The sequence below is a fragment of the Cervus canadensis genome, chromosome 7, assembly GCF_019320065.1.
Source record: "Cervus canadensis isolate Bull #8, Minnesota chromosome 7, ASM1932006v1, whole genome shotgun sequence".
NCBI classification, from domain to species: Eukaryota; Metazoa; Chordata; class Mammalia; order Artiodactyla; family Cervidae; genus Cervus; species Cervus canadensis.
In genome coordinates this window covers 19,119,932-19,147,428 of record NC_057392.1, presented here as the reverse complement: position 1 = coordinate 19,147,428, position 27,497 = coordinate 19,119,932, and the positions used below count along the sequence as shown (strand labels likewise).

Genomic DNA, 27,497 nt, shown 5'->3' with positions numbered 1-27,497 from the left:
GATATGAACAGTTCACAGGACATATCATCCTCCCTCAGTATATGCAAAGAGTTGGTTCCAGGATTTGCCATGGATACCCAAATCCAAGTGCTCAAGTTGCATAGCTGACCCTCGTGTCTGCCAGATCCATATTAGTGGATTCAACCAAGCACAGATCATAAACATAGAGGGGGAGAGCTGACATACAGCTAGCTGTTTTTAGCATGAAAATACCCTGGATTCACTTGGGTTTACTCACAGCAAGAATGATGAGAGTAAAACACTGATCTGAGATGAACGTTCTCTTGGAATGGAAAAAAGTCAAAATATTGGTCAACATTTTAAACTAGGCTTGACTTTTGGATAAACTTCTTGGTGTTTATCTTCACATTGCCCAATTTTAGCAGGAATTCTGCTAAGTCAGTTTAAAGGTGTGGTTAAATGTCCCACCTTTGATATCTGATCATCACCCATATAAAATCAGTTTGCTTATCCTCCTAGCCTCCAGGTGATGTCTGATCACCCTGGCCCACCTTTAGCAAGAATCTTGTTAGCCTGTTTTGCCAGAATACCCTAGCCTCCGGTGCTTCCTCTTGGTAGTCTTCCATCCATGGTCTCCACACTGCTTCTTGGCTGTCACTTCTTGCCCACGATGTATCTGGAGTTGAATCCTATCTCTCACCTTCATTGGAGGAACTCACAGCAGTCGTCCCCACACCTGCTGCCATCACCCCCTTGAATAAAGTCTGCCTGGCCATTTTCACAAAGTGTCATGAACATTTTTTTTTTTTTCCCTGTAACAGTCCTCAGTCACTGGCTGGGAGCAGCCAGGGGAAGCCTGGCCTCCAGCAAACCTGCTGCAGATTTCAGAATGCAGCAGCTGGAGCTCTTCTTCAATGAACTTCCTGCCACTAGAAATCTAAGAAGTGCATTCTCACAGTCACCTCACTCAAATGTTGCTGGAGGGACAGTTGCTTAATTCCAGGCAATGACTTAACAAAGTTCAAAGTGGATGCTATTTATACAGTGCTGTGCTGTGCTTAGTCATGTCTGACTCTGCGACCCCATGGACTGTAGCCCGCAAGGCTCCTCTGTCCATGGGATTCTCCAAGCAAGAATACTGGAGTGGGTTGCCATGCCCTCCTCCAGGGGCTCTTCCCAACCCAGGGATTGAACCCAGGTCTCCTGCATTGCAGACAGATTCTTTACCATCTGAGCTACCAGGGAAGCCTATGAATACTAGAGTGGGTAGCCTATCCCTTCTCCAGGGGATCCTCCCGACCTCAGAATCAAACAGGTGTCTCCTGCATTGCAGGTGGATTCTTTACCAGCTGAGCTACCAGGGAAGCCCATTTATATAGTAACACTGTACTAAGTATGCAGTAATCTGTAAGTCTATACTCAGCCAAACTATCAGTTGATTGTGAGTGGGAATGAATACACTTTAAACATGAAGAATCTTTAAAAAACATTACCTCCCCTTGTACCCTTCTCTCAGGATGTTACTGGAAGGTGTGCTCTAGCAAAACAAGGGTGAAAACTAAGAAAGCAGAAGGTACTACATCCAGGAAACAGGGACTCCAATGGCAGAGAAGGAGACAGAGGTCATCCAGAGTGGTGTTAGAGAGGGGTCCCTGGATGACAGACACACAGTGGCTTCAGGACAACCTGGCTGATTGGAGTGGAACAGAAGCTTCACAAGGTGACGTTGGCAAATAACCTGATGTGAGAGATTTATTTTAACTGGAGGAAATTTAGGGATTAAATTGACATTAAGTTCATGGAAAACCAAGGGAGCCAACCACAAACAAAATGTAATTATTGTATACAACATGCTTCAGTCGTGAAGAATCTTTGCTTCGTCCTATGGGAGGTGGGAGGGGGGATCGAGATGGGGAATACGTGTAAATCTATGGCTGATTCATATCAATGTATGACAAAACCCACTGAAATGTTGTGAAGTAATTAGCCTCCAACTAATAAAAAATTAAAAAAAAAAAACCAAACTAGAGGCTAGAGTTTGAATATATTCTGAGACGGACCCTCACAGCCACATAACCAAAACTTAAAACCGTCCTGACAGCCCCCAAATACTCACTCTGACCTTAAACAAAACCTACACTTTCTTCATGTCAGCATGACCTTGCAGTTACGAACAAGTCAGCTCATACAATGCAAAGACATGTAAGTTTCTAGTAATAAATCACACTAGAAGACAAGGCATTTATTCATTCAAGCTTTATAAACCCAGTTGTGAGTACTGGGAGCCACACCTCCTAACCACCTTCCAGCTGGAAGTATCCTTGTTTGCCAGAGGTTGGGTTCTCACTTGGTAAAATATTCCAATCAAGTAAAGCTCTCTGAATTTTATGCTCACAGTCATAATCATGTAAAGGCTGAATTTTGCTCAAACCATGATGACAGTATAGTGACTTAATCAGAACAATGGTAAGGAAAGAGGACAGGAATTGTGTGATACAGTAGAAGACAGCTAAACTCCCAAGGGGCAAGTTCCCTTCTCCAGGGGATCTTCCCAACTCAGGGGTCAAACTAAGGTCTCCTGCATTGCAGGTAGATTCTTCACCGTCTGAATCAGAAGGGAAGCCCAAGGAAAGAGAATAGAAATTGTGTGGTACAGTAGAAAGAGAGGTGACCTACTGGGGCAAGGTAGCACATAAAACAGGAAAATAAGGAGGGTGTGGTATAATCTTGCTGATCAGAGGTGGGGATGTGAGTGAGCAGGGAGCTCTGCTGACAGCTGGAAGGGCTGTTCCCGGGGCAGGAGTGCCTGTAGGTGCCCAGACCATGACATTTGTAGGGATGAAGTGAAGTTGCTCAGTCGTGTCCGACTCTTTACGACCCCATGGACTGTAGCCTACCAGGCTCCTCCATCAATGGAATTTTCCAGGCAAGAGTACCGGAGTGGGTTGCCATTTCCTTCTCCAGGGGATCTTCCCGACCCAGGGATGAAGGAAATGCCAAAAAAACCCCAAAAAACAAAAAAAAAACCCCAAACCAACAAAACACTTGTCATTCTACACAAACCTGCATCTTTTCTATATGAGACAACGAGGTCTCTACAACCTGAACTGTCTGTTCCAGGAGTCAGTAACGAGAAAATACAATGCTAAAGCCACAAGCAAGTGTCTCAGCATCTGGCCGCATTTATTCCTGTTCCTTTTAATTTGTTTTTATTTCTGCTTATCCTGCTTTATTCTGCATTGAATCCTGAAAAACATCTAGAATATTGTTGGAAGCAGGCAAGCTACCTTTGGGTGCTACACATTCATAGAAAGATTTAGTGGTTCCTTTAGACTACTGGATTCAAGATGGTTCACTCAGCAGATCCTACGTTCACCAGGGTGGAATCCTGGCTCTGTCACTAACAGCTGTGTGATGGGGAGCAGGTGATTGAACCTCTCACCTCTCTGTGACTCTGTTTTCTTGTCAGTATCATAGAAATCATAATGGTAACTACCTCAGAGGGAGTCATATGAAGTCAATGCTCAAGTGAGGTGGTATGTACAAGGTAGGATGATACAGTCCTACATCATGGTCTGGAGAAGGTATCAGGTGCTATAGAGCAGGGTGGCTCCCAGGCTCTGGGGTCTGAGCTTGACTAACCTTCTTCTGATGATGTGATTCTAGATAAGTGACCTGACCCCCTGTCCCCAGTCCTCCCAGGTCTTCCTACCTCTTCCTTTCCAAGGGATCCTGCTAAGTTTTCAACCTATCTCACTGACAATTCAGTTCATTAGGTCATCACCTCTGAAATTTTATCAATTAGTTAGGTTCAGTTCAGCCGCTCAGTTGTGTTGACTCTGACTCTTTGCAACCCCATGGACTGCAGCACGCCAGGCTTCCCTGTCCATCACCAACTCCCGGAGCTTGCTCAAACTCATGTCCATCAAGTCGGTGATGCCATCCAACTATCTCATCCTCTGTCGTCCCCTTCTCCTCCTGTCTTTGATCTTTCCCAGCATCAGTCTTTTCCAGTGAGTTAGTTCTTCCCATCAGATGGCCAAAGTATTGGAGCTTCAGCTTCAGCATCAGCATCAATCCTTCCAATGAATAGTCAGGAATGATTTCCTTTAGAATTGAATGGTTTGATCTCCTTGCACTCCAAGGGACTCACACAATTACCGTACAGCATGACCATCAGTTCAGTTCAGTTCAGTCGCTCAGTCATGTCCGACTCTTTGCAACCCCATGGACTGCAGCACACCAAGCCTCCCTGTCCATCACCAACTCCTGGAGTTTACTCAAACTCATGTCCATTGAGTCAGTTATGCCATCCAACAATCTGTCATCCCCTTCTCCTCCTGCCTGCAATTTTTCCCATCATCAGGGTCTTTTCCAATGATTCAGTTCTTTGCATCAGGTGACCAAAGTATTGGAGTTTCAACTTCAACATCAATCCTGCTGATGAACATTCAGGACTGATTTCCTTTAGGATGGACTGATTGGATCTCCTCGCAGTCCAAGGGACTCTCAAGTGTTTTCTCCAACACCACAGTTCAAAAGCATCAATTGTTCACTGCTTAGCCTTCTTTATGGTCCAACTCTCACATCCATACACGACTACTGGAAAAACCATAACTTTGACTAGACAGACCTTTGTTGGCAAAGTAACATTTCTGCTTCTTAATATGCTGTCTAGGTTGGTCAAAACTTCTCTTCCAAGGAGTAATCATCTTTTAATTTCATGGCTGCAGTCACCATCTGCAGTGATTTTGGAAGCCAAAAAATAAAGTCTGTCACTGTTTCCACTGTTTCCCCATCTATTTCCCATGAAGTGATGGGACCAGATGCCATGATCTTAGTTTTCTGAATGTTGAGCTTTAAGCCAACTTTTTCACTCTCCTCTTTCACTTTCATCAAGAGGCTCTTTAGTTCTTCACTTTCTGCCATAAAGGTGGTATCATCTGCATATCTGAGGTTATTGATATTGCTCATGGCAATCTTGATTCCAGCTTGTGCTTCATCCATCCAGCCCAGTGTTTCTTATGATGTACTCTGCATATAAGTTAAATAAGCAGGGTGACAATATACAGCCTTGACGTACTCCTTTCCCTATTTGGAACCAGTCTGTTGTTCCATGTCCAGCTCTAACTGTTGCTTCCTGACCTGCATACAGATTTCTCAAGATGCAGGTTAGGTGGTCTGGTACTCCCATCTCAGAATTTTCCACATTTTGTTGTGATCCACTCAGTCAAAAGCTTTGGCATAGTCAATAAAGCAGAAATAGATGTTTTTCTGGAACTCTCTTGCTTTATTGATAATCCAACGCATGTTGGCGATTTGATCTCTGGTTCCTCTGCTTTTTCTAAAACTGGCTTGAACATCTGGAAATTCACAGTTCACATACTGTTGAAAGTATTACCATGGACATTGGCAAACTCTGTTCTCTCCATCTATACCAATGGTTCTTTTTTTTTTTTTTTTAAATGGAAGGATAATTGCTTTACAGAACTTTGTTGTTTTCTGTCAAACCTCACCATGAATCAGCCATAGGTATCCATATATCCCCTACCTTTTGAACCCCCCCATCTCCCTCCCCATCCCACCCCCCTAGGCTGAGACAGAGCCCCTGTTTGAGTTTCTTGAACCATGTAACAAATCCCTGTTAGCTATCTATTTTACATACAGTAATGTAAATTTCCATGTTACTATTTCTATACATCTCACCCTCTCTTCCCCTCTCCCCACATCCATAAGTCTATTCTCTATGTCTGGTTCTCTGTTGCTGCCCTGTAAATAAGTTCTTCAGTACCATTCTTCTAGATTCCGTATATATGTGTTAGAATATGATATTTATCTTTCTCTTTCTGACTTACTTCACTCTGTATAATAGGTTCTAGATTCATCCACCTCATCAGAACTGATTCAAATATGTTCCTTTTTGTGGCTGAGTAATATCCATTCTGAGTAACATACAAGATGGTCAACACCAAAATCAGATTGATTATATTCTTTGCAGCCAAAGATGGAGAAGCTCTATACAGTCAGCAAAAACAAGACCGGGAGCTGACTGTGGCTCAGATCATGAACTCCTTATTGCCAAATTCAGACTTAAATAGAAGAAAGTAGGGGAAAACCACTAGACCATTCAGGTATGATCTTAATCAAATCCCTTATGATTATACAGTGGAAGTGAGAAATAGATTTAAGGGACTAGATCTGATAGACAGAGTTCCTGATGAACTATGGACAGAGGCTCGTGACACTGTACAGGAGACAGGGATCAAGACAATCCCCAAGAAAAAGAAATGCAAAAAAGCAAAATGGCTGTCTGAGGAGGACTTACAAATAGCTGTGAAAAGAAGAGAAGCGAAAAGCAAAGGAGAAAAGGAAAGATATACCCATTTGAATGCAGAGTTCCAAAGAATAGCAAGGAGAGATAAGAAAGCCTTCCTCAGTGACTAATGCAAAGAAATAGAAGAAAACAATAGCATGGGAAAGACTAGAGACCTCTTCAAGAAAATTAGAGATACCAAGGGAACATTTCATGCAAAGATGGGCATAATAAAAGACAGAAATGGTATGGGCCTAACAGAAGCAGAAGATATTAAGAAGAGGTGGCAAGAACACACAGAAGAACTGTACAAAAAAGATCTTCATGACCCAGATAATCAAGATGGTGTGATCACTCACCTAGAGCCAGACATCCTGGAATGTGAAGTCAAGTGGGCCTTAGGAAGCATCACTACAAACAAAGCTAGTGGAGGTGATGGAATTCCAGTTGAGCTATTTCAAATCCTAAAAGGTGATGCTGTGAAAGTGCTGCACTCAATATGTCAGCAAATTTGGAAAACTCAGCAGTGGCCACAGAACTGGAAAAAGTCAGTTTTCATTCCAATTCCAAAGAAAGACAATGCCAAAGAATGCTCAAACTACTGCACAACTGCACTAATCTCTCACGCTAGTAAAGTAATGCTGAAAATTCTCCAAGGCAGACTTCAGCAATACATGAACCGCAAACTTCCAGTTGTTCAAGCTGGCTTTAGAAAAAGCAGAGGAACCAGAGATCAAATTGCCAACATGTGCTGGATCATTGAAAAAGCAAGACAGTTCCAGAAAAACATACATTTTGGCTTTATTGACTATACCAAAGCCTTGACTCTGTGGTTCACAATAAACTGTGGAAGATTCTGAAAGAGATGGAATACTAGACCACCTGACCTGCATCTTGAGAAATCTGTATGCAGGTCAGGAAGCAACAGTTAGAACTGGACATGGAGCAACAGACTGGTTCCAAATAGGAAAAGGAGTCCATCAAGGCTGTATATTGTCACCCTGCTTATTTAACTTAGATGCAGAGTACATCATAAGAAACACTGGGCTGGAGGAAGCACAAGCTGGAATCAAGATTGCCATGAGCAATATCAATAACCTCAGATATGCAGATGATACCACCTTTATGGCAGAAAGTGAAGAACTAAAGAGCCTCTTGATGAAAGTGAAAGAGGAGAGTGAAAAAGTTGGCTTAAAGCTCAACATTCAGAAAACTAAGATCATGGCATCTGGTCCCATCACTTCATGGGAAATAGATGGGGAAACAGTGGAAACAGTGACAGACTTTATTTTTTGGCTTCCAAAATCACTGCAGATGGTGATTGCAGCCATGAAATTAAGAAACACTTACTCCTTGGAAGGAAAGTTATGACCAACCTAGACAGCATATTAAGAAGCAGAAATGTTACTTTGCCAACAAAGGTCTGTCTAGTCAAAGTTATGGTTTTTCCAGTAGTCATGTATGGATGTGAGAGTTGGACTATAAAAAAAGCGGAGCACAGAAGAATTGATGCTTTTGAACTGTGGTGTTTGGAGAAAACACTTGAGAGTCCCTTGGACAGCAAGGAGATCCAACCAGTCCATCCTAAAGGAGATCAGTCCTGGGTGTTCATTGGAAGGACTGATGTTGAAGCTGAAACTCCAGTACTTTGGCTCCCTGATGGGAAGAGCTGACTCATTGGAAAAGACTCTGATGCTGGGAACGATTGAGGGTGGGAGGAGAAGGGGACGACAGAGGATGAGATTGTTGGATGGTATTACGGATTCAATGGACATGAGCTTGGGTAAACTCCAGGAGTTGGTGATGGACAGGGAGGCCTGGTGTGCTGTGGTTCATAGGGTTGAAGAGAGTCAGATATGACTGAGTGACTGAACTGAAACTGAATATTCCATTGTGTATATATGCCACAACATCTTTGTCCATTCATCTGTTGATGGGCATCTAGGTGGCTTCCATGTTCTAGCTATTGTAAATAGTGCTTCAATGAACAATGGGATACAAGTGTCTTTTTCAATTTTGGTTTCCCCGGGTATATGCCTAGGAGTGGGACTGTTGGGTCATATGGTGGTTTTATCTCTAGTTTTTTAAGGAATTTCCATACCATCTTCCATAGTGGCTGTATCAATTTACATTCCCACCAACAGTGTAAGAGTGTTCCCTTTTCTCCACACCCTCTCCAGCATTTACTGTTTGTAGACTTTTTGATGATGGCCATTCTGACTGGTGTGAGATGATATCTCAGTGTAGTTTTGATTTGCATTTCTCTAATAATGAGTGATATTGAGCATCTTTTCATGTGTTTGTTAGCCATCTGTATGTCTTCTTTGGAGAAATGTCTGTTTAGGTCTTTTCCCCACTTTTTGATTGGGTTCTTGTTTTTTTTCTGGCATTAAGTTGTATGAGCTGCTTGTGTATTTTGGAAATTAATCCTTTGTCAGTTGTTTCATTTGCTATTATTTTCTCCCATTATGAGGGTTGTCTTTTCACCTTGCTTAAAGTTTCTTTTGCTGTGCAAAAGCTTTTAAGTTTAATCAGGTCCCACTTGTTTACTTTGTTTTTATTTCCATTATTTTAGGAGGTGGGTCATAGAGGATCTTGCTTTGATTTATGACATCGAGTGTTGTTCCTATGTTTTCCTCTAAGAACTTTATAGTTTCTGGTCTTACATTTAGGTCTTTAATACATTTTGAGTTTATCTTTGTGTATGGTTTTAGGAAGTGTTCTAATTTCATTCTTTTACGTGGAGCTGTCCAGTTTTTCCAGCACCATTTATTGAAGAGGCTGTCTTTGCCCCATTGTATATTCTTGCCCCCTTTGTCAAAAATAAGGTACCCATAGATGCATGAGTTTATTTCTGGGCTTTCTGTCTTCTTCCATTTGTCTATAGTTCTGTTTCTGTGCCAGTACCATACTGTCTTGACGACTGTAGCTTTGTAGGATAATCTGTAGTCAGGAAGGATGATTCCTCTAGCTCCATTCTTCTTTCTCAAGAAGAGTGCTTTGGCTATTCAGGGTCTTTTGTGTTTCCATATGAATTGTGAAATTTTTTGTTCTAATTCTGTGAAAAATGCCATTGGTAATTTGACAGGGATCACATTGAATCTGTAGATTGCATTTGGTAGTATAGTCATTTTAACAATATTGATTCTTCCTACCCAGGAACATGGATTATCTCCCTCCATCTGTTTATGTCATCTTTGATTTCTTTTATTAGTGTCTTATAAATTTCTGTGTACAGTTCTTTTGTCTCCTTAAGTAAGTTCATTCCTAGATATTTAATTTTTTTGTTGCCATGGTGAATGGGATTGATTCCTTAATTTGTCTTTCTGATTTTTCATTGTTAGAATATAGAAATGAGAATCATTTCTGTGTATTGATTTTGTATCCTGCAACTTTGTTAAATTCACTGATTAGCTCTAGGAATTTTCTGATACTATCTTTAGGGTTTTCTATGTGTAGTATCGTGTCATCTGCAAACAGTGAGAGCTTTACTTCTTCTTTTCTGATCCAGATTCCTTTTATTTCCTTTTCTTCTTGACTGCTATAGCTAGGACTTTCACAACTATGTTGAATAATAGTGGTGAAAGTGGACACCCTTGACTTGATTGACTACTTCCTTTTCCATGTTGGGGAAAATTTTAAGTATAATCTCTTCAAAAATTTTCTCATACCCTTTCTTTTTCTCTTTTTCTTCTCGGACCCCTATAATTCACATGTTGGTGCATTTGATACTTTCCCAGAGGTCTCTGAGGCTATCCTCAGTTCTTTTCATTCTTTTTACTTTATTCTTCTCTTCAGAAATTATTTCCACCATTTTATCTTCCAGCTCACTGATTCACTCTTCTGCTTCAGATATTCTGCTATTGATTCCTTCTAGAGTATTTTTAATTTCAGTAACTGTGTTGTTTGTCTCTTTATGTTTATTCTTTAATTCTTCCAGGTCTTTGTTGATTGATTCTTGCATTTTCTCCATTTTGTTTTCAAGGTTTTTGATCATCTTTACTATCATTATTCTCAATTATTTTTCAGGCAGTTTGCCTGTTTCCTCTTCATTTATTTGTACTTCTGTGTTTCTAGTTTGTTCCTTCATTTGTGTAGTATTTCTCTGCTTTTTCATTTTTTTTTTTTTTTTGAACTTATTGTGTTTGTGGTCTCCTTTTCCCAGGCTTCAAGGTTGAAGTCTTTCTTTTGGTTTCTGTCCTCCTAAGGTTGGTCCAGTGGTTTGTGTAAGCTTCTTTCAGGGTGAGATTTGTGCTGAGTTTTTGTTTGTTTGTTTGTTTTTTCTCTGATGGGGAAGGTTGAATTAGGTGGTAATCCTGTCTGTTGATGATTGCGTTTGTACTTTTATTTTGTTTTGTTTAGATGAGGCATCCTGCACAGGGTGCTACTGGTGGTTGGCTGATGCCAGGTCTTGTATTCAACTGGATTCCTTTGTGTGAGTTCTCAGTATTTGATACTCCCTAGAGTTAGTTCTCTGGAGAAGGCAATGGCACCCCACTTCAGTACTCTTGGCTGGAAAATCCCATGGATGGAGGAGCCGGTAGGCTGCAGTCCATGGGGTCGCGAAGAGTCGGACACGACTGAGCGACTTCACTTTCACTTTTCACTTTCATGCATTGGAGAAGGAAATGGCAACCCACACCAGTGTTCTTGCCTGGAGAATCCCAGGGACGGGGGAGCCGAGTGGGCTGCTGTCTATGGGGTCGCACAGAGTTGGCCACGACTGAAGCAACCTAGCAGCAGCAGCAGCAGTAGCAGAGTTAGTTCTCTGGTAGTCTAGGTTCCTAGAGTCAGTGCTCCCACTCCAAAGGCTCAGGGCTTGATCTCTTTTCAGGAACAAAGATTCCACAAGTGGTTTGTTATGGCATTAAGTGAGATTAAAACAAATATCCAAAAATGAGAAACCAAAGATGAAACCCAGACAAATGGCAGCTAGAAAATTGGCAAATAATAATTAAAATAATGACATATACACATATACATATACACCCATGAGCAAAGTCAAAACAGTCCAATGAAAATAAAGTACAGTGGATTGACCTGGTGAACAAAGAAATCAGAAATTATATTTACCAGTTAAGAACAAAACTAACTAAAGCACAGACTGGAAAACAAAACTAAAGCAAGGTGACAAGTGGGAAATAAAGCAATGAAAACAAAAGTAACAAATATGTTGAGAGGAAAGGAAAGAAATAAAAGATAGCAAGAATAGATATGCAGTGTTAAATTGAGGTAGATGAAGAAGATTTATATACATTAAAGATTAACTGCAAGGGGAAAAGAACAGTAAGAAAGGCAAACAAAGGTATAAATGTAGAAAAAATAATAAGTTTAAAAAATTTTAAATTAAAAAAAGAGAAAAGAAAAAAGAAAAAAAAGAAAAAAGAAAAATTCACAGAACTGCAAAGGCCCAACATAGAGGCAGAGTTTTAAAACAACAATAAAAAATGTGACTGAGGAAAAAAAAAAGCTCAAAAGCTTAATTAGATTTCATAGTGCTGATAAAATCGACAACTCCATCAGAGGGGGGATAAAAGGGAGAAAAAAAATCCAAAAAATCTACAGAACAAGTGAAAACATAAGAATAATAAACGTTTTTCTTGAGTCACTGCTGTCAGAGTCCTTTCCCTCGCTTGGAGTCACAGTCCACCTCACCTCCCTAGGATGCCCTCCAACACTTTGCTCATCTCTGGACCTGCTGTGGGGGCAACTCAGTCTAATCTGGTCCTACTCCTGTGTGTTCTTGCCTCCAATGTCCACAGCTATCAGAACTCGTGTGTTTTCTTTTGTGGGAGCTCTCAACGTCCTTTTATATATTCCATAGACACAGAGTCTGCTAGTTGATTGTGTGGATTTAATCTGCAGTTTGTACAGCTGGTGGGAAGGTTTGGGTCTTATTCCCTAGCCACACTGCCCCTGGGTTTCAATTGTGGTTTTATTTCCACCTCTGCATGTGGGTTGTCCACTGGCGTTTGCTCCTGAGGCTGCCCTGGAGGACTTGAGTTTGCCCCTGTGAGGGCCAGGTGTGGAGGTGGTGCAGCTGCTTGGGTTGCAGGGGTTCTGGCAGCACCAAGTACTCAGGGGGGTTGGTGGCTAGGGCAGCAGGAAATATAGTGCTCTAGAAGGGTATTGGCCAATATGTTCCAGTATCCTTGCCTGGAGAATCCCCCTCCCTGACAGAGAAGCCTGGCAGGCCACAGTCTACAAAAGGGTCGCAAAGAGTTGGACACTAGCAAAGCGACCCTAAGCACATAGATGCAAGACTTTTTTTGCCTGTGGCAGCTCTGCCCCAGTGAGAGTTGAGGATGAAGGTGGTGCAGCTGCTTGGCTTGAGGCGACCCTGGTGGCCCCAAGGGTGCAGGGACACGGACTGCCTCCACCGCAGGAGTTATGGCCCTATCAGAGTCTTTTTTCAATTTTGTGTAGCTGGCAATCAGAAGGCCTTTTTGGCCAGTCTTTCTCCATAGCTCCTCCCATTCAGGCACTAAGAGGGCTCCCTTGCCTGGCGTCCTTCTCTGTTGTTTGGTGCATCAGGCACATAGAGGGGCCCCCTGGCTGGGGTCCTACTTTGTAGATTGGCACATCAATCACTTAAAGGGGCCCCCTGGCTGGGGTCCTACTCTGTGGTTCAGTGCATCAGGCGTTTGATGGGCCAGCCTCTCTATTGTTCAGCTGCCAATGCTGGCGTGTGGGGGGAGTGAGGCTATGGCTCCACCCTCTACGTGTGACTCAGCAGTATTGCCTTGCTCCCGGCTTTTCTCCACAGGCTTTTCCCAGCACAGTCTCCTCCCTCACATCCCCTTGATCCATCCCTCTGCAATCAACAGCAGTTCTCACCCTGGGATTTCTCCACAATCCCTAAACTCCAGCTCCCAGCTGCTGCGCCTTCCAGAGGACCAGCATCCCTGTCCGGGGTATGTGTGGCTGCGGCAAGGACTGTCTGATTCTCATTCCATCTAGGCTGCCACAGCTCAGCTGTTTCACTCTCAGCCTTAAATGTTTCTCCTCTGACTTGGACAATTGCCCCCATGTGGGGATCGAACTCCTGCTTTAGTCCCCTACCCACCGAGGGCAGGTCCAGTCCTACTAACACTATTTTCCCCTGTAGTTCCTTCCTGCTACTGAATTTTGCATGGTTCTGTATATTCTTTTCCACTGGTCAGGTACTCCTGTCCACTCTCAACTGGTGTTCTGCATGCACTTCTGTGTCTGAAGGTGTATTCCTGATGTATCTGTGGAGAGAGATGTGCTCCACGTTCACCTACTCCTCTGCTATCTTGTTCTCTCCTATACCAGTGGTTCTTAATGAGGTGGGGAATAGGATTATGCCACCCTGGAGACATGTGACAGTATCTGGGATGAGTGCTGTTGTCATAGCCAGAGGGAAGGGAGAAGTTCTATGGCATCCAGTGGGTGGAGGCCTGGGGAACTGCCACGCCTGCAATGCCCAGTGTGGCCCCCACTGCACAGAACCAGCAGCCCCGTGTATCCATGGGGTTGAGGCGGAGAACCCTGAACTGTGAAATCAGCTTCTTGGGCAGGAGCCACAAGTTCCATGTCAGGATCCCTCCACTGAGTGCCTCACCCCTGGGGGTTCATCGGTGGATGAATGTTTGTCAATAAACTGGCAGAGTGAATGGGGCTTAGAGAAGGGATGGACCCGTAGAGGGGTTATTTCTACCCAACTCACAAACACTGAACAAGGGATAGGCCAGGACTGAGTAAGGCATATGAAACTGAATCTGACCCCCTCTCTAAATGTGCTGCCCACTCCCTGGTGGACAAGGTACGTACAGAGACAAATGACTGAGATGGAGGGAGGAAAATGCAGATGAGCCAAGTGCTCTGGGCAACAAGCAACCAACAAAAAAGGGAAGGTGGGCCTGGTTTAGGGGGATTAGTGGGATGACTCCGAATGGCCTCCTGCTCAGGGTTAGGAGCACTCAGTTTATTTTATCTGCAGTAATCACTTAATCACCCAAACCATCCTTAAGTTGGGTGTTGTGGGTTACCCTGAGTTCCCTCAAAGTTCAATTGTTATACTAATCCTAAGAGCCTCAGAATGTGACCTCATTTGGATACAGGACCTTTAAGGAGATGACTCAGTTAAAACAAGATCTTTAGAGTGACCCTAATCCAATATGAAACAGCCTGTTGATGAGGGTGAAAGAGGAAAGTGAAAAAGCTGGCCTAAAACTCAACATTCAAAAAACTAAGATCATGGAATCTGGTCCCATCACTTCATGGCAAACAGAAGGGGACAATGTGGAAACAGTGACAGATCTTATTTTCTTGAGCTCCAAAATCACTGTGGACAGTGACTGCAGTCATGAAATTAAAAGACACTTGATCCTTGGAAGAAAAGTTATGACAAACCTAGACAGTGTATTAAAAAGCAGAGACTTCATTTTGCTGACAAAGGTCCATCTAGTCAAAGCTATAGTTTTCCCAGCAATCATCATGTATGGATGTGAGATCTGGACCATAAAGAAGGAGGAACGTCGAAGAGTTAATGCTTTCAAATTGTAGTGTTGGAGAAGACGCTTGAGAGTCACTTGGACAGCAAGGAAATCAAACCAGTCAATCCTAAAGGAAATCAGCCCTGAATATTCTTTGGAAGAACTGATGCTAAAGCTGAAGCTCTAATACTTTGGCCACCTCATGCGAAGAACCAACTCATTGGAAAAGACCCTGATGCTGGGAAAGATTGAAGGCAGGAGGAGAAGGGGGCGAGAGAGGATGAGAAGGTTGGATGGCATCCCACTTAATGAACAGGAGTTTCAGCAAGCTCCAGGAGATAGTGAAGAACAAGGAGCCTGATGAGCTGCAGTCCATGGGGTCACAATAGATTGAACATGACTTAGTGAGTGAACAACAACAGCAATCCAAAATGACAGGTGTCCTTTTAAAGAGGGGAAGTTGGGACCAAGACACAAGGAGGGAAGGTGATGTGAAGACCCAGGGTGAAAGTGGCATCTGCAAGTCAAGGGGAGAGGCTGAGACAGACATTCCCTAGCAGCCCCAGAGGGAACCAGCCCTGCCCACACCTCGATCTTGACCTTTGGCTTCCAGAGTGTGAGAGAATGAACGTCCATTGCTTACGCTGCCCTGTCTGTGTACTTTGTTATGCAGCTCTAGCCATGGAACATGCTGGGCTAGGACAGTTCCAAGTGCCAGGGATTAGAGGACTATTAAGGGTAGGGCAGTTGCAGGGAATCTGGACTGAGTTGAGCAAGGGGTGTGGGCTGCAGGGAGAGATGACACTGACTTTATTCCAGGAGGGTGAGACTCAAAACCCAAATGCAAGGACAACTATGTCCTGAGTTTTGGTGTTTCCCTGACTTTGAAGGGCTAGAGTACAAAATATATACTGAAGTTTGTGCTGTGTGTGTGCGAGCGTGCTAAGTCGCTTCAGTTGTGTCTGACTCTGATCCTATGGACTGGAGCCCGCCAGGCTCCTCTGTCCATGGGATTCTCCAGGCAAGAATACTGGAGTGGGTTGCCATTTCCTTCTCCAGGGGATCTTCCTGACCCAGGGACTGAACTCCCATGTCTCTTACATCTTCTGCATTGACAGATGGGTTCTTTACCACTAGTGCCACCTGGGAAGCCCTGAGTTTTGCGCTGACTGCTGTCAAATGGAAGCTCAACATGTGACACATAAAACCACAAGAGATAATCCATGTGTCCCTACGCCACCGTGGGCACAGCAGGCTTTCTCAGCTCCCCTCGGATGCCCCTAGCCTCTGCCTAAAGTCAAGGACATGCCCCTCTCTCCTGGGACAGACTTGCTGCCTAGTCAGTTTCAGATTCTGCCTGCAATGCAGGAGACCTGGGTTCGATCCCTGGGTTGGGAAGATCCCCTGGAGAAAGAAATGGCAACTCACTCCAGTATTCTTCCCTGGAGAATGCCATGGACAGAGGAGTCCATAGGGTCAGAAAGAGTCAGACACAACTGAGCGACTTTCACTTTCACTTTTCAGCCTCAGAGAAGGCAAACAACCACGTGGGGGAGCTAGGCTTTCTTTTCTTGCACTGATACTTACATCTCATCCTCAAAGCAGATCTTGGCGTATTTGTCCCTGCCACCCCCGCTGAGCAACCGGTAGGCATAGGTGTCTGCGGGACACGGGGACCAGTGATCACATTTTTGCCTTTTGGGGGTTGGGGCTGCAACAAACAGGAATATGACAGTTAGCATCACACAGTATTGATCAGAAGAATCCACTGCTTGGCCATGAATGGCAGTTTGTCTGTCCCAGAACTTCATATTGGCAAATCCCAGTAGTGGTAGAGGGCTTCCCAGGTGGCTCAGATGGTGAAGAATCCACCTACAATGCAGGAGACCTTGATTTAATTCCTGGGTTGGGAAGATCCCCAAGAGGAGGGAATGGCCTCCCATGTCAGTAGTGGTAGAGGAAAACTGGGAAGATGTGAAGCTAATTCAACCTGCTTTTGTCCTCAAATAGCAAACATGCAAAAGGAGGGGATGCTGAGTAGATGGAACCATTTAAAAGGAGTTGGGAATCACTCTTAATCTTTAAGCGTGCTGGTGAACCAACCAGTAGCCTGTGGAACATCTATCCAGCTTCTGAATTTACATACCTGAAATACACACACACACACACTCTTGACCACTGTTAGTCCTGCCCCCAGGCCACAGGTGTAAGACCTTGTACCAAGGCCAGAAGTAGATCCCAGAAACAAGGTCACCTCTGAAGCTGACCGAGCCCCTTTGTGATCGTTGCCAAAAGCCCAGCCCTGCCCCCACCCCCCCGCCCTTGATCCTCATGAGCAGGCTTCCTGACCCATTATTAGACAAAAATGCCCTCCCCAGTGCTCACCCTAACCAATCACCTAATGCCACCCTTCCAGCAGGAATTTTCTTTGTCTTGAGGCTTTAAAAATTGGCTACCAACCCACGAAAGGGGTCAGCTCTCTCTGGTCTGTCAGGAGGTATTGGCCTGCTAGCTCGCAGCACCCACATTATCTCTGCTCTTTGTTCTCTATAAACGCACTCCCTTCTGAGATGCTCTGTGTCTGGAAACTCTTTTCCAACCCACGTTCAGACTGCCTCCACAACGCCACTCTGGCCCTGGCCGACCCCTCTCCTTTCCCTTAAGCCTGAGACACTGAGGTCTTCTGCCTGGGCTGCTGTCAGTGGTGGCAGGCCCTGGAGACGTCTTGCCCAGCAACAGAGGTCAGCAATGGGGGAGGGTGGGGTCAGCCAGCCCCGGGCACTACCTGCATCTCCCACTACTGGGGGCCTTGCTGCCATCACTACCACTCGTGTCCCCCTCCTTTCACAGGTGTGGCCGTCGGGCCTCACCCACAGAACCCAGAGTCTTGTGCTGGGCTCAAATTTTAATCCTGAGTTTCCAGAAAAAAAAAATCAGAACGTGCTCCCACTCCTCCAGTTTGAGTGGGGACATGCTTATGGATCCCTGCAGCGCTCTTCTGTTTCATCTACCTGGATGAAAGCTCGGCCGGCAGGGTGGCTGGGAGGCCCTGCTGGGGGAGTCAGGACTACCCATGAGTCCTGTGATGGCTGAGTGCCATGGGGCTAAGCTGGATCAGGGCTGAGCTGCTTGGGGATCATGGGGATGCTGGTGCGTGCCCACTCCTGGTGCCCCCCCAACATCACACTTATCTCTTCACATCTTTCTTCCCCTCACTTGCGCTACTCCCATCACTAACCAAAGCTCCAACCCACCTCGCACTGTCCAGCTTGCCCTGTTTTATTTTCTTTTGCTTAGCCCTCATCACTGTTTAACACCCCATAGTTTTTTTAAAGACAGCTTCTCCATGAGGACAAGGATGTCATCTGTTTATTTTCGCCGCACTCCCAGCACCTAGTGGGTGTGCAGCATAAGCAGCTCCTCCATCAGGATGTTGAACAAATATGGAGTGGAGCAGGACCCCGTGGGGCCTCCCTGGGACGGATCCCCACCCTCCCCCTGGCCTGAGTCCTCTGCCTGCCTATTGTCTGTAGAAAAGCTGAGTCTCCCAGGACTCCCCAGAGTCACAAAAGCCTGACTCAAGAATTAATGACTGAAGGTATATGTGACCGTATAGTGACAAAAGCAGCAGTTGGGCCAGGAGAAGTGGTAACAATTTAAACAGTAAATCAGCGATATGGCAGTGACAGAATCTTTAGTTCCTCCCTGAAGTACACAACACGGATAAGAGTATCTCATGCACAGCACTGAGTTGTTTTACAGGTTCTAAAACCACCACCAAAAGGAAGAGGGTAACCACCCAAGGACTACCGTGTGTGTTTTAAGTTGCTTCCGTTGTGTCGGACTCTTTGTGACCCTATGGACTGTATCCCACCAGGCTTCTCTGTCCATGCGATTCTCCAGGCAAGAATACTGGAGTGGGTTGCCATGCCCTCCTCCAGGGGATCTTCCCTACCCAGGAATTGAACCCACATCTCTTACATCTACCTGCACTGGCAAGCAGAGTCTTTACCCCTAGTGCCACCTGGGAAGCCACCCGATGACCATTATTAGCATGTATATTCCAGACCTACTGGAGCCTCAGGAGTGATTACACTAACCCCTGGTACCCTGCTGTGACACTAAACTAGCGGGCAGTCACTCCTCGCCCTTCTTTTTTCGGTTCTGGCAACAACAGGCCCTTGAGCCCCAGGTCTGGTCTCTAGGTGCACCTACGTGACGGGTGCCCGAGGCAGGAGCAGCAGACTCCCAGCTGAGAGCAGGTGGAAGGAAAGCGGGGGCCGGCAGTTCTCTGAAAAGCACAGCTGCATGATGGCCTAGCGTGCTTGGGCACCAGGGAGTTGGGGCTCCTCCCCTCAACCGGCCCTTGTTCCTCCTCCTGCCCGTCAGAAAGAAAAATAAGGTCAACCCTCCCTCCTCGCTCCGTGGATTCCACATCTTGGACTCAACCAACCAGGAACTGAAAAGATTAAACAAAATTCCTGAAAGACCCAAAAAGCAAAACTTGAATTTGCATCTGGCAGGCAATGCTTTACTTAGCATTTACATTGTATTTACAACTATTGACATATCATTTACATTGTACTAGGCTTTATGCTTAACCTAGCTATGATTTAAAGTGTGTAGGAGGGTTGTTAAGACAGCAAATCCTCAGCGTTCTCATTACAAATTTTTTTCTATTTCTTTAATTTTGTGTATATATGAGGTGGTGGATATTTACTAACTTGTGCAAACCATCTCATGATGTCTGTAAGTCCGGTCACCATGCTGCACACCTTAAACTCATCCTTGCCTGTTTAGTCGCCAGTCATGTCAGGCTCTGTGACCCTGCGGACTGTAGCCCGCCAGGCTCCTCTGTCCGCGGGATTATCCAGGCAAGGATACTGGAGTGGGTTGCCACGCCCTCCTCCAGGGGATCTTCCCGACCGACCCAGGGACTGAACCCATGTCTCTTGCATTGCCGGGTGGATTTTTTACTACTGACCACCAGAGAAGCCTCCAAACGTCTCCAGTGCTGTATATCAATTATGGGATTCCCTGGTAGCTCAGCTGGTAAAGAATCCGCCTGTATATCAATTATATCATAATAAAATTGAAAGAAAAAGAGATGAAGTATAAAGGAAGATGTGGGTGGATAACATGCAGAAATTGTGCCACTTTATATAAGGCACCTGAGCATCTGTGCATTTTGGCATCTGCAGAGGTCTTGGAATCAATTTCCCACAGATAGGGGGGATGACTGTAGTTGTCTCAATCAGGCTTGACCTTCCAAAGGTCACTGGAAGCCTGAGAAATGCTTGTCACAGCAGCAACTTCCCATTTTGTGCCTGTCCCTCTGGGAAATTTGGAAAGCTGGGAACTGCGAGTGTTGCTGAGGACAGCGGGAAACAGGAGCCAGTTCTGGAAAGCTGTCAGGCTCGACGGAGTCACCTGAACTGACAGGTGCGCTGTGGTTCCACTCCTGGGTATGTAAATACCGAAAAAAGTCTCAGCCATGTCCACGAGGAGACCTGTGGGGATGTCTGCTACACAGCATCTGTGTGGTGACAAGCTGGAGGCAACGGGGAGCCGGCCCCCACTCCCAAGAGAGAAAGAAGAGGAAAATGCGGGAACTCGAGCCCCAGGCACCATGCAGCCTGAGCAGCCTCAGAGGAGAGGCACCCACAGCCAGACAGGGCCTCAGGCACGGCGCTGAGTGACACCAAGAAGCAGGCCCACGCAGCACCGAAATGCACGCCTGCAAGACAGGACAAGCTGGGATGCAAGTAGATGTTCAACAGAAGGGTGTCATTAGATGCATCAGAGGGCTGGGGGACGGTGGGTGATGTCAGAGAGGGAAGTGGGGATAAAGGGAGAAATAAATAAAATGAGAGAGAAGGAGGAAAGTGGGGGATAAGATGGATTAGGAGATTAGGACTGATATATATACACGACTGTGTATAAGATACACATTAATAATGTATGTACAAAATAGCTGAGAAAAGAAGAGAAGCTAAAGGCAAAGGAGAAAAAGTAAGATAAACCCACCTGAATGCAGAGTTCCAAAGAAAAGCAAGGAGAGATAAGAAAGCCTCCTTCAGTGATCGATGCAAAGAAATAGAAGAAAATAATAGAATGGGAAAGACTAGAGATCTCTTCAAGAAAATTAGAGCTACCAAGGGAACATTTCATGCAAAGATGGGCACAATAAAGGACAGAAATCGTATGGACCTGACTGAAGCAGAAGATATTAAGAAGAGGTGCCAAGAACACACAGAAGAATTATACAAAAAAGATCTTCATGATCCAGATAATCACAATGGTGTGATCACACACCTGGAGCCAGACATCCTAGAATGTAAAGTCAAATGGGCCTTAGGAACCATCACTACGAACAAAGCTAGTGGAGGTGATAGAATTCCAGCTGAGCTATTTCAGGTCCTAAAAGATGATGCTGTTAAAGTGCTGCACTCAATATGCAGCAAATTTGGAAAACTCAGCTGTGGCCACAGGACTGGAAAAGGTCAGTTTTCACTCCAATCCCAAAGAATGTTCAAACTACCGCACAACTGCACCCATCTCACACACTAGCAACGTAATGCTCAAAATTCTCCAAGCCAGGGTTGCTTCAACAGTATGTGAACTGTGAACTTCCAGATGTTCAAGCAGGATTTAGAAAAGGCAGAGGAACCAGAGATCAAATTGCCAACATCCATTGGATCATTGAAAAAACAAGAGTTCCAGAAAAACATCTAATTCTGTTTTATTGACTATGCCAAAGCCTTTGACTGTATGGATCACAACAAACTGTGGAAAATTATTCAAGAGATGGGAATACCAGACCACCTGACCTGCCTCCTGAGAAATCTGTATGCAGGTCAGGAAGCAACAGTTAGAACAGGACATGGAACAACAGACTGGTTCCAATTTGGGAAAGGACTGCCTCAAGGCTGTATATTGTCACCCTGCTTATTTAACTTACACGCAGAGTACATCATGTGAAATGCTGGGCTGGATGAAGCACAAGCTGGAATCAAGACTGCCGGGAGAAATATCAATAACCTCAGATATGCAGATGACACCACCCATATGGCAGAAAGCAAAGAAGAGCAAAAGAGCCTCTTGATGAAAGTGAAAGAGGAGAGTGAAAATTTGGCTTAAAACTCAACATTCAAAAAATAAAGATCATGATATCCAGTTCCATCACTTCATGGCAAATAGATGGGCAAACAATGGAAACAGTGGCTGACTTTATTTTGGGGGGCTCCAAAATCACTGCAGAATGTGACTGCAGCCATGAAATTAAAAGACACTTGCTCCTTGGAACAAAAGTTATGACCAACCTAGACAGCTTATTAAAAAGCAGAGAGGCATTGCTTTGCTGATAAAGGTCCATCTAGTTAAAGTTATGGTTTTTCTAGTAGTCATGTATGGATGTGAGATTTGGACTATAAAGAAAGCTAAGCGCTGAAGTATTGATGCTTTTGAACTGTGGTGTTGGAAAAGACTCTTGAGAGTCCCTGGGACTTCAAGGAGATCAAACCGGTCAATCCTCAAGGAAATCATTCCTGAATATTCATTGGAAGGCTGATGCTGAAGCTGAAACTCCAATACTTCAGCCACCTGATGTGAAGAACTAACTCATTGGTAAAGACCCTGATGCTGGGAAAGGTTGAAGGCAAGAGAAGTGGATGACAGAGGATGAGATGGTTGAATGGCATCACCAACTCAATGGACATGATTTGGGCAAGCTCCAGGAGTTGGTGATGGACAGGGAAGCCTGCAGTCCATGGGGTCGCAAAGAGTTGGACATGACTGAGCAACTGAACTGAACTGACCTGAATGCACAAAATGGGCTTCCCCGGTGGTACAGTGTAAAAAATCCACCTGCCAATGCAGAAGACTCAGGTTTGATCGCTGGGTCAGCAAGACCCCCTGGAGAAGGAAATGGCAACAGGCTCCAGTATCCTTGCCTGGAAAATTTTATGGAAAGAGGAGCCTGGCGGGCTACAGTCCGTGGCGTCGCAAAGAGTTTGACATGGCTGAGAGAGTGAGCACAAACACATGTATAAGATAGATAACTAATGAAGACCAACTGTAGAGCAGAGGGAACTCTACTCAGCGTAATTCAAGGAAGGGATATATGTAAACATGTAAACATATATGTAAACATGACTCACTTTGCTGTACAGCAGAAACTAAGGCAACACTGTATTTTTTCCCAATACAATTTTTTTAATTAATTAGTTAATTAAATGAGGGCGGCCTGGGCCATGGCAGGTCACCTCTGCCCCTAGTCCAGAGGTTCTGACCACTGAAGATGGTGGTCCTCTTGCTCTCTGTCCCTCCCTGGCTCCACCAGGGCTTGCCGCCCGTCCATCCACTCACCTGACCTTCCTTCCTACAATTCTTGTCCCAGGCCCGCCTGGTGATAGTTCTTATTAAAGGGGCAGTGAGGGGCCTGCCCCTCTGCTGGTTTCCCTGGCAACCGATGAGCCCACCTGGTTCAGTGGCCCCTGTTAACTGATAACCTCCCCCTGCCCCTGGGAGCAAAGCTTCCCACCAGGACCTGCTGCCTTGGCAGCACTGTGAGTGTGGGTGTACCCCAGGACCCTGCTCCCAATGTGTAAGCCCCCCATCCATTAAACCAACGATGTCTGTGTTGCTGACTCTGGGTGCTTTCTTGGGTCTTGAAACTGGGCAACTGCAGGGCTTGTAGGCCTGCTGGGGGACAGCCGGACAGGGAGGAAAGGAAGGAGTGGGTCGAGGAGCACAGACATGGGAAGACTTGCCCCTCAGGGGGAGGGAGACTGTGTGTCTGTCTCGTCCTGGAGGTGAGCCCAGAACCTTCCACGAAATCCTCATCTCCCCGTGAAATATGAGAAGGGGGATGCAAGGGTTAATAGTCCGTCACCTGTCGCTCTGGCTAAGCCATGAGAAGAACAGCATAGGTAAAGAATAAAAGCCAGATATAGCAACTAAGTATAATCCAAAGAAAAAGTCCATCGGGCTGATTAGTTGGGGTTGTCATGCTTTGATAAGCTAAGGAGGAACACGGTGTGGACCTTGGAACGCCAGGTCAGTGCAAGTTCAGAACGCTGCTTGTGCACACACTGATGGTTCTTCCGATGTTCCTGTGAAGATTGCTGCCCCCGGCCGTGTGATGCCCTTAGGACTAGGAGGTAACATAAAAGTACAGAGAAGAGCATGAACTCTGGGATGTGACTGGGGGCATGGGAACCTTATGTTATCTAAAAACCAGACACTTTCTGCATATCGAGAGCTCAATAAAAGCGATGTGGACTCGGTCAGCAGGGCTCTTGATCCTAGAGGTCATGAGTCCCCTGGTCCCATCTTTAAAACACTAATACAGTATACTAACACACATATATGGAATTTAGAAAGATGGTAACGATGACCATGTGCGAGACAGCAAAAGAGACACAGATGTAGAGTAGTCTTTTGGACTCTGGGAGAAGGCAAGGGTAGGATGATTTGAGAGAATAGCATTGAAACATGTAAATTATCATATGTGAAACAGATCACCAGTCCAGGTTCGATGCATGAGGCAGGGTGCTCAGAGCTGTAGCACTGGGATGACCCTGAGGGGAGGGATGTGGGAGGGAGGTTAAGGATGGGGAACACATCTACACCCATGGCTGATTCATGTCAATGTATGGCAAAAACTACTACAATATTGTAACGTAATTAGCCTCCAATTAAAATAAATGAATTAATTAAAAAAAAAAATTTAATTCTGTCTCTAGTTTCCTTTTTCCAAACTGTGCAGTAACCAATTTCAATCACTACCTGCTGCGCTGGCTGCAGCAAGTGGAGCCCAATGTGGGGCTCGAAAGTGAAGGATTGCCGAGACAGAGAAGCTAAAGTTGAACAATCGCAGCAGGGTCCCGAGGAAGAGTGGGGTGAGGCCTCTGGAAATCCCCCTTTGCAGTAAGTAACACTCTCTCAGGCATTGAAACCGGGGTTAAGCATGGAAAATTCAGAAAGCTTGGAACAACACCGGCTGTATATATGCCTTGTAAGGCAGCTTTTAAAAGAGGCGGGGCGGCGGGGTGGAGTAGGGGGCAAAAATCAGTGAGGGCCGGCCATTGGAGCTTTTACAAACCATTGAGAAACATTGCTGGCGGTTCCCTTCTTTAGATTTAGGAACATGGGAAAACATAGGTAGTGAGTTAGAGAAACTTCTTTGCAAGGGAGTGCCCTTGCCTGCATATATCCGGTCAACTTGGACACTGATAAAATCTGTTTTGGAACCTCTTCAGACCCCTAAAAGCTCAGAAGGGAGTGAGGATGAATGTGAAACCCCATTAGAGGGAGGACCTGAATATACAGAGCCCGAGGGGGTAGAACAAGCTGCACCTCCTTCTGTGTCTTTGCTTAAGAAAGAGGAATTTCCTCTGCCTCCTCTTCCTCCCCCTCTCGTCTTAACTGCTGGAGCAGCTCAAGCTTTTCCTTCCTTAGGACAGACAGCAGTTCTGTCGCCCCTCGAGGGTTGATTTGGAGGTTATGGCTATGGCATTTCCATTGGCAATATATGAATGGATAGCTCCTGGGACAGATCCTAATAATCCTAGTGGGGTGTATGAGGCTATACACAAGCAGATTCAAAATATTAAAGGAACGTAAGCAAGCTGTTCAGAATTATGGAGTAAATTCTCCTTTCACCTTGGGAACAGTGCAGGGACTAGCTGACGGTTCCCGTTTGATTAAGTTGGCTCATGACCAAGCCAGGGAGATCCCCATCTCTTCAGATCAATTGATAGGCAGTGGAAACTGGGGGAGAACTCAAGATCAAGTGCTTATGGAACAGGTGAGGCGACACTACATAAGAGCCTGGGAGAGAACAGAGGTTAAAGGACAGGCTTTCTTTACTTTAAGAGAAGGCTTCACCGCCCCAGAGAGACAATTCCTGCTGGGACAACATCTTATCAGTCAGGCCACCCCTGTCATCAGAGCCCATTTGAACACTCTTTGGTTTATTTTTTAGCTATGAAACTATGACTACAAAAAAGAGAGATGACATTTTGGACACTGAATGGCCAGGATATTCTTTAGACTCCAGAGAAAACTGGTTAAAATAAAATCTTTTTTGAAATTGCAAAACCGGTTCTTCTTGCATGTACAATTAGGAAAAAGTTGGCTTGTTAAAATACTTTTTAGGAGCTCCAATTCTGCCTGAGAAACAAAAACGGGCCTGGGAAAAAACCTGAAGTTAACTCTTATCATGTCCTTGGGATACACAGCCCACTCTATCTGGAACTCCAGCCATGAACAAATTGGTAGAACTCAAACCAAGAAAAAAAAATGAAGGGGCAAAGAGACATTTTAAATTTCAAGAGGAAAACTGTGAGATCTCTGTCTGTCTGTCTGTCTAAATTTATCTGTATCTCAGTGTGTGTCTTTGTTTTAGGATAATATGAGGTTAACTTATAAATGAGCTCTATTTAATTTCAGGTTCACATGAACTGAGAAATACTCAATATTAAGTAACATTAATGTTTTGTTTGTTAGGCTAATTATGTCTTGAGTCATCAACATTGTGTAATACTTTTATTGTGCTTAGGCTTAATATAAATTAAATATGTCGACAAGGAAAGTAACTTGAGTGAAGGAACTTTAAAAATACACACACACACAAATATATACGAGATGAAAACTTTTAGATAAACTCTACTAAAAACAATTATATTTTAGAAATGTCTATCTAAAATAATCTCTGAGGACTGGGGTAACCTAAATTTCTAGGGCTGTGCTAAACTAAATGATAAAAGTTTATTAAATCGCTAGGTCATTGCAAATAAATTAAGATTTTTGAAACATTAATTACTGAACACTAACAGAGAAACTAAAGAGACAGTGGATTATTAATAAATATGTTTAGTGCCATCCTGAGATGTTCTCTATTAAAAAAAAATTAAAACTGGTATTTATGTTCACCAATCTACAAAATGCTAATAGAAAAGACAGTTCATGGTTTCTTAAGGAAAATGAGATTTATGGTTTTAATAAAAAAGGTATGAAAAATAAAATTTCAGTCTACTAAAAAGTGAGACTAAACTTGCAGGTGGTTATTCACTAAATAGATAAAGTGATGAATACAAAAAGTGTAAAAAAGGTTTGTGGCAAGTGAAAGAAGAGTTTTGTGCATGGTACATTTTCTTAAGACATAAACTGCCTTTGAAGTCTTATTGGTACTGTGACTAAGTAAAAAACTATTATTTCACAGTGAATATAAGCTGGTACCAATCTGGAATTTGGTTTTCTCTTCCTGTTAAAAGAACAAAGTTTTCTTGGAATATGGCTTTTGATAACAGATTATGTAAATTTCTTTGTCTTTAAGTGATTCATACTTGCTTATAAAATCTTTTGTTACTTTGATAAAATGAATGAGTGTTATTTCACAATGATCTATGGAGACTATGGCAAACATGCACAAAGATCATTCTGCTTCTACAAAATTAACCCTTCATCAGGAAATTTAAAAAGGATAAACAATGGTTTTAAACCAAACAGTCAGGGCTATGGGAAGTCCAAGATGGCCACTTGGCTTTTCCTGGGTCCCTGACAAACCTCACTTTTATTTCATAAGCTAAAGCCTTTCCTGGCTTCAGGGTTGATATCTCACAATAGGAAAAAAAAAAAAAAGGTTAAAATGTGTTTTCTACAGTCTCCAGTGATTGGGACATCCACTTTGCTGGACAGGTCATACAGACATTGGCAAAAAATTTCACAAACTTCTTGTAGACTATCATTTTTACTGATGT

General features: G+C 44.3%; 1 protein-coding gene and 1 long non-coding RNA gene across 2 annotated transcripts in view; one reads left to right on the top strand and one right to left on the bottom strand.

Annotated features, from left to right (window-relative positions):
• FAM3B (FAM3 metabolism regulating signaling molecule B) overlaps positions 1 to 27,497 on the bottom strand; it is a 57,039-nt gene that overhangs the window by 13,657 nt on the left and 15,885 nt on the right. The window contains exon 3 of the mRNA XM_043474465.1: positions 16,321 to 16,444. Within this exon, the coding sequence (XP_043330400.1) occupies positions 16,321 to 16,444 (124 nt within the window). The remainder of the gene's footprint in view (positions 1 to 16,320; positions 16,445 to 27,497) is intronic.
• On the top strand, positions 393 to 19,676 carry LOC122445371. Its single transcript, XR_006270519.1, has 3 exons — positions 393 to 402; positions 5,127 to 5,132; positions 19,541 to 19,676. It is a non-coding gene; the product is annotated as an uncharacterized LOC122445371 (long non-coding RNA).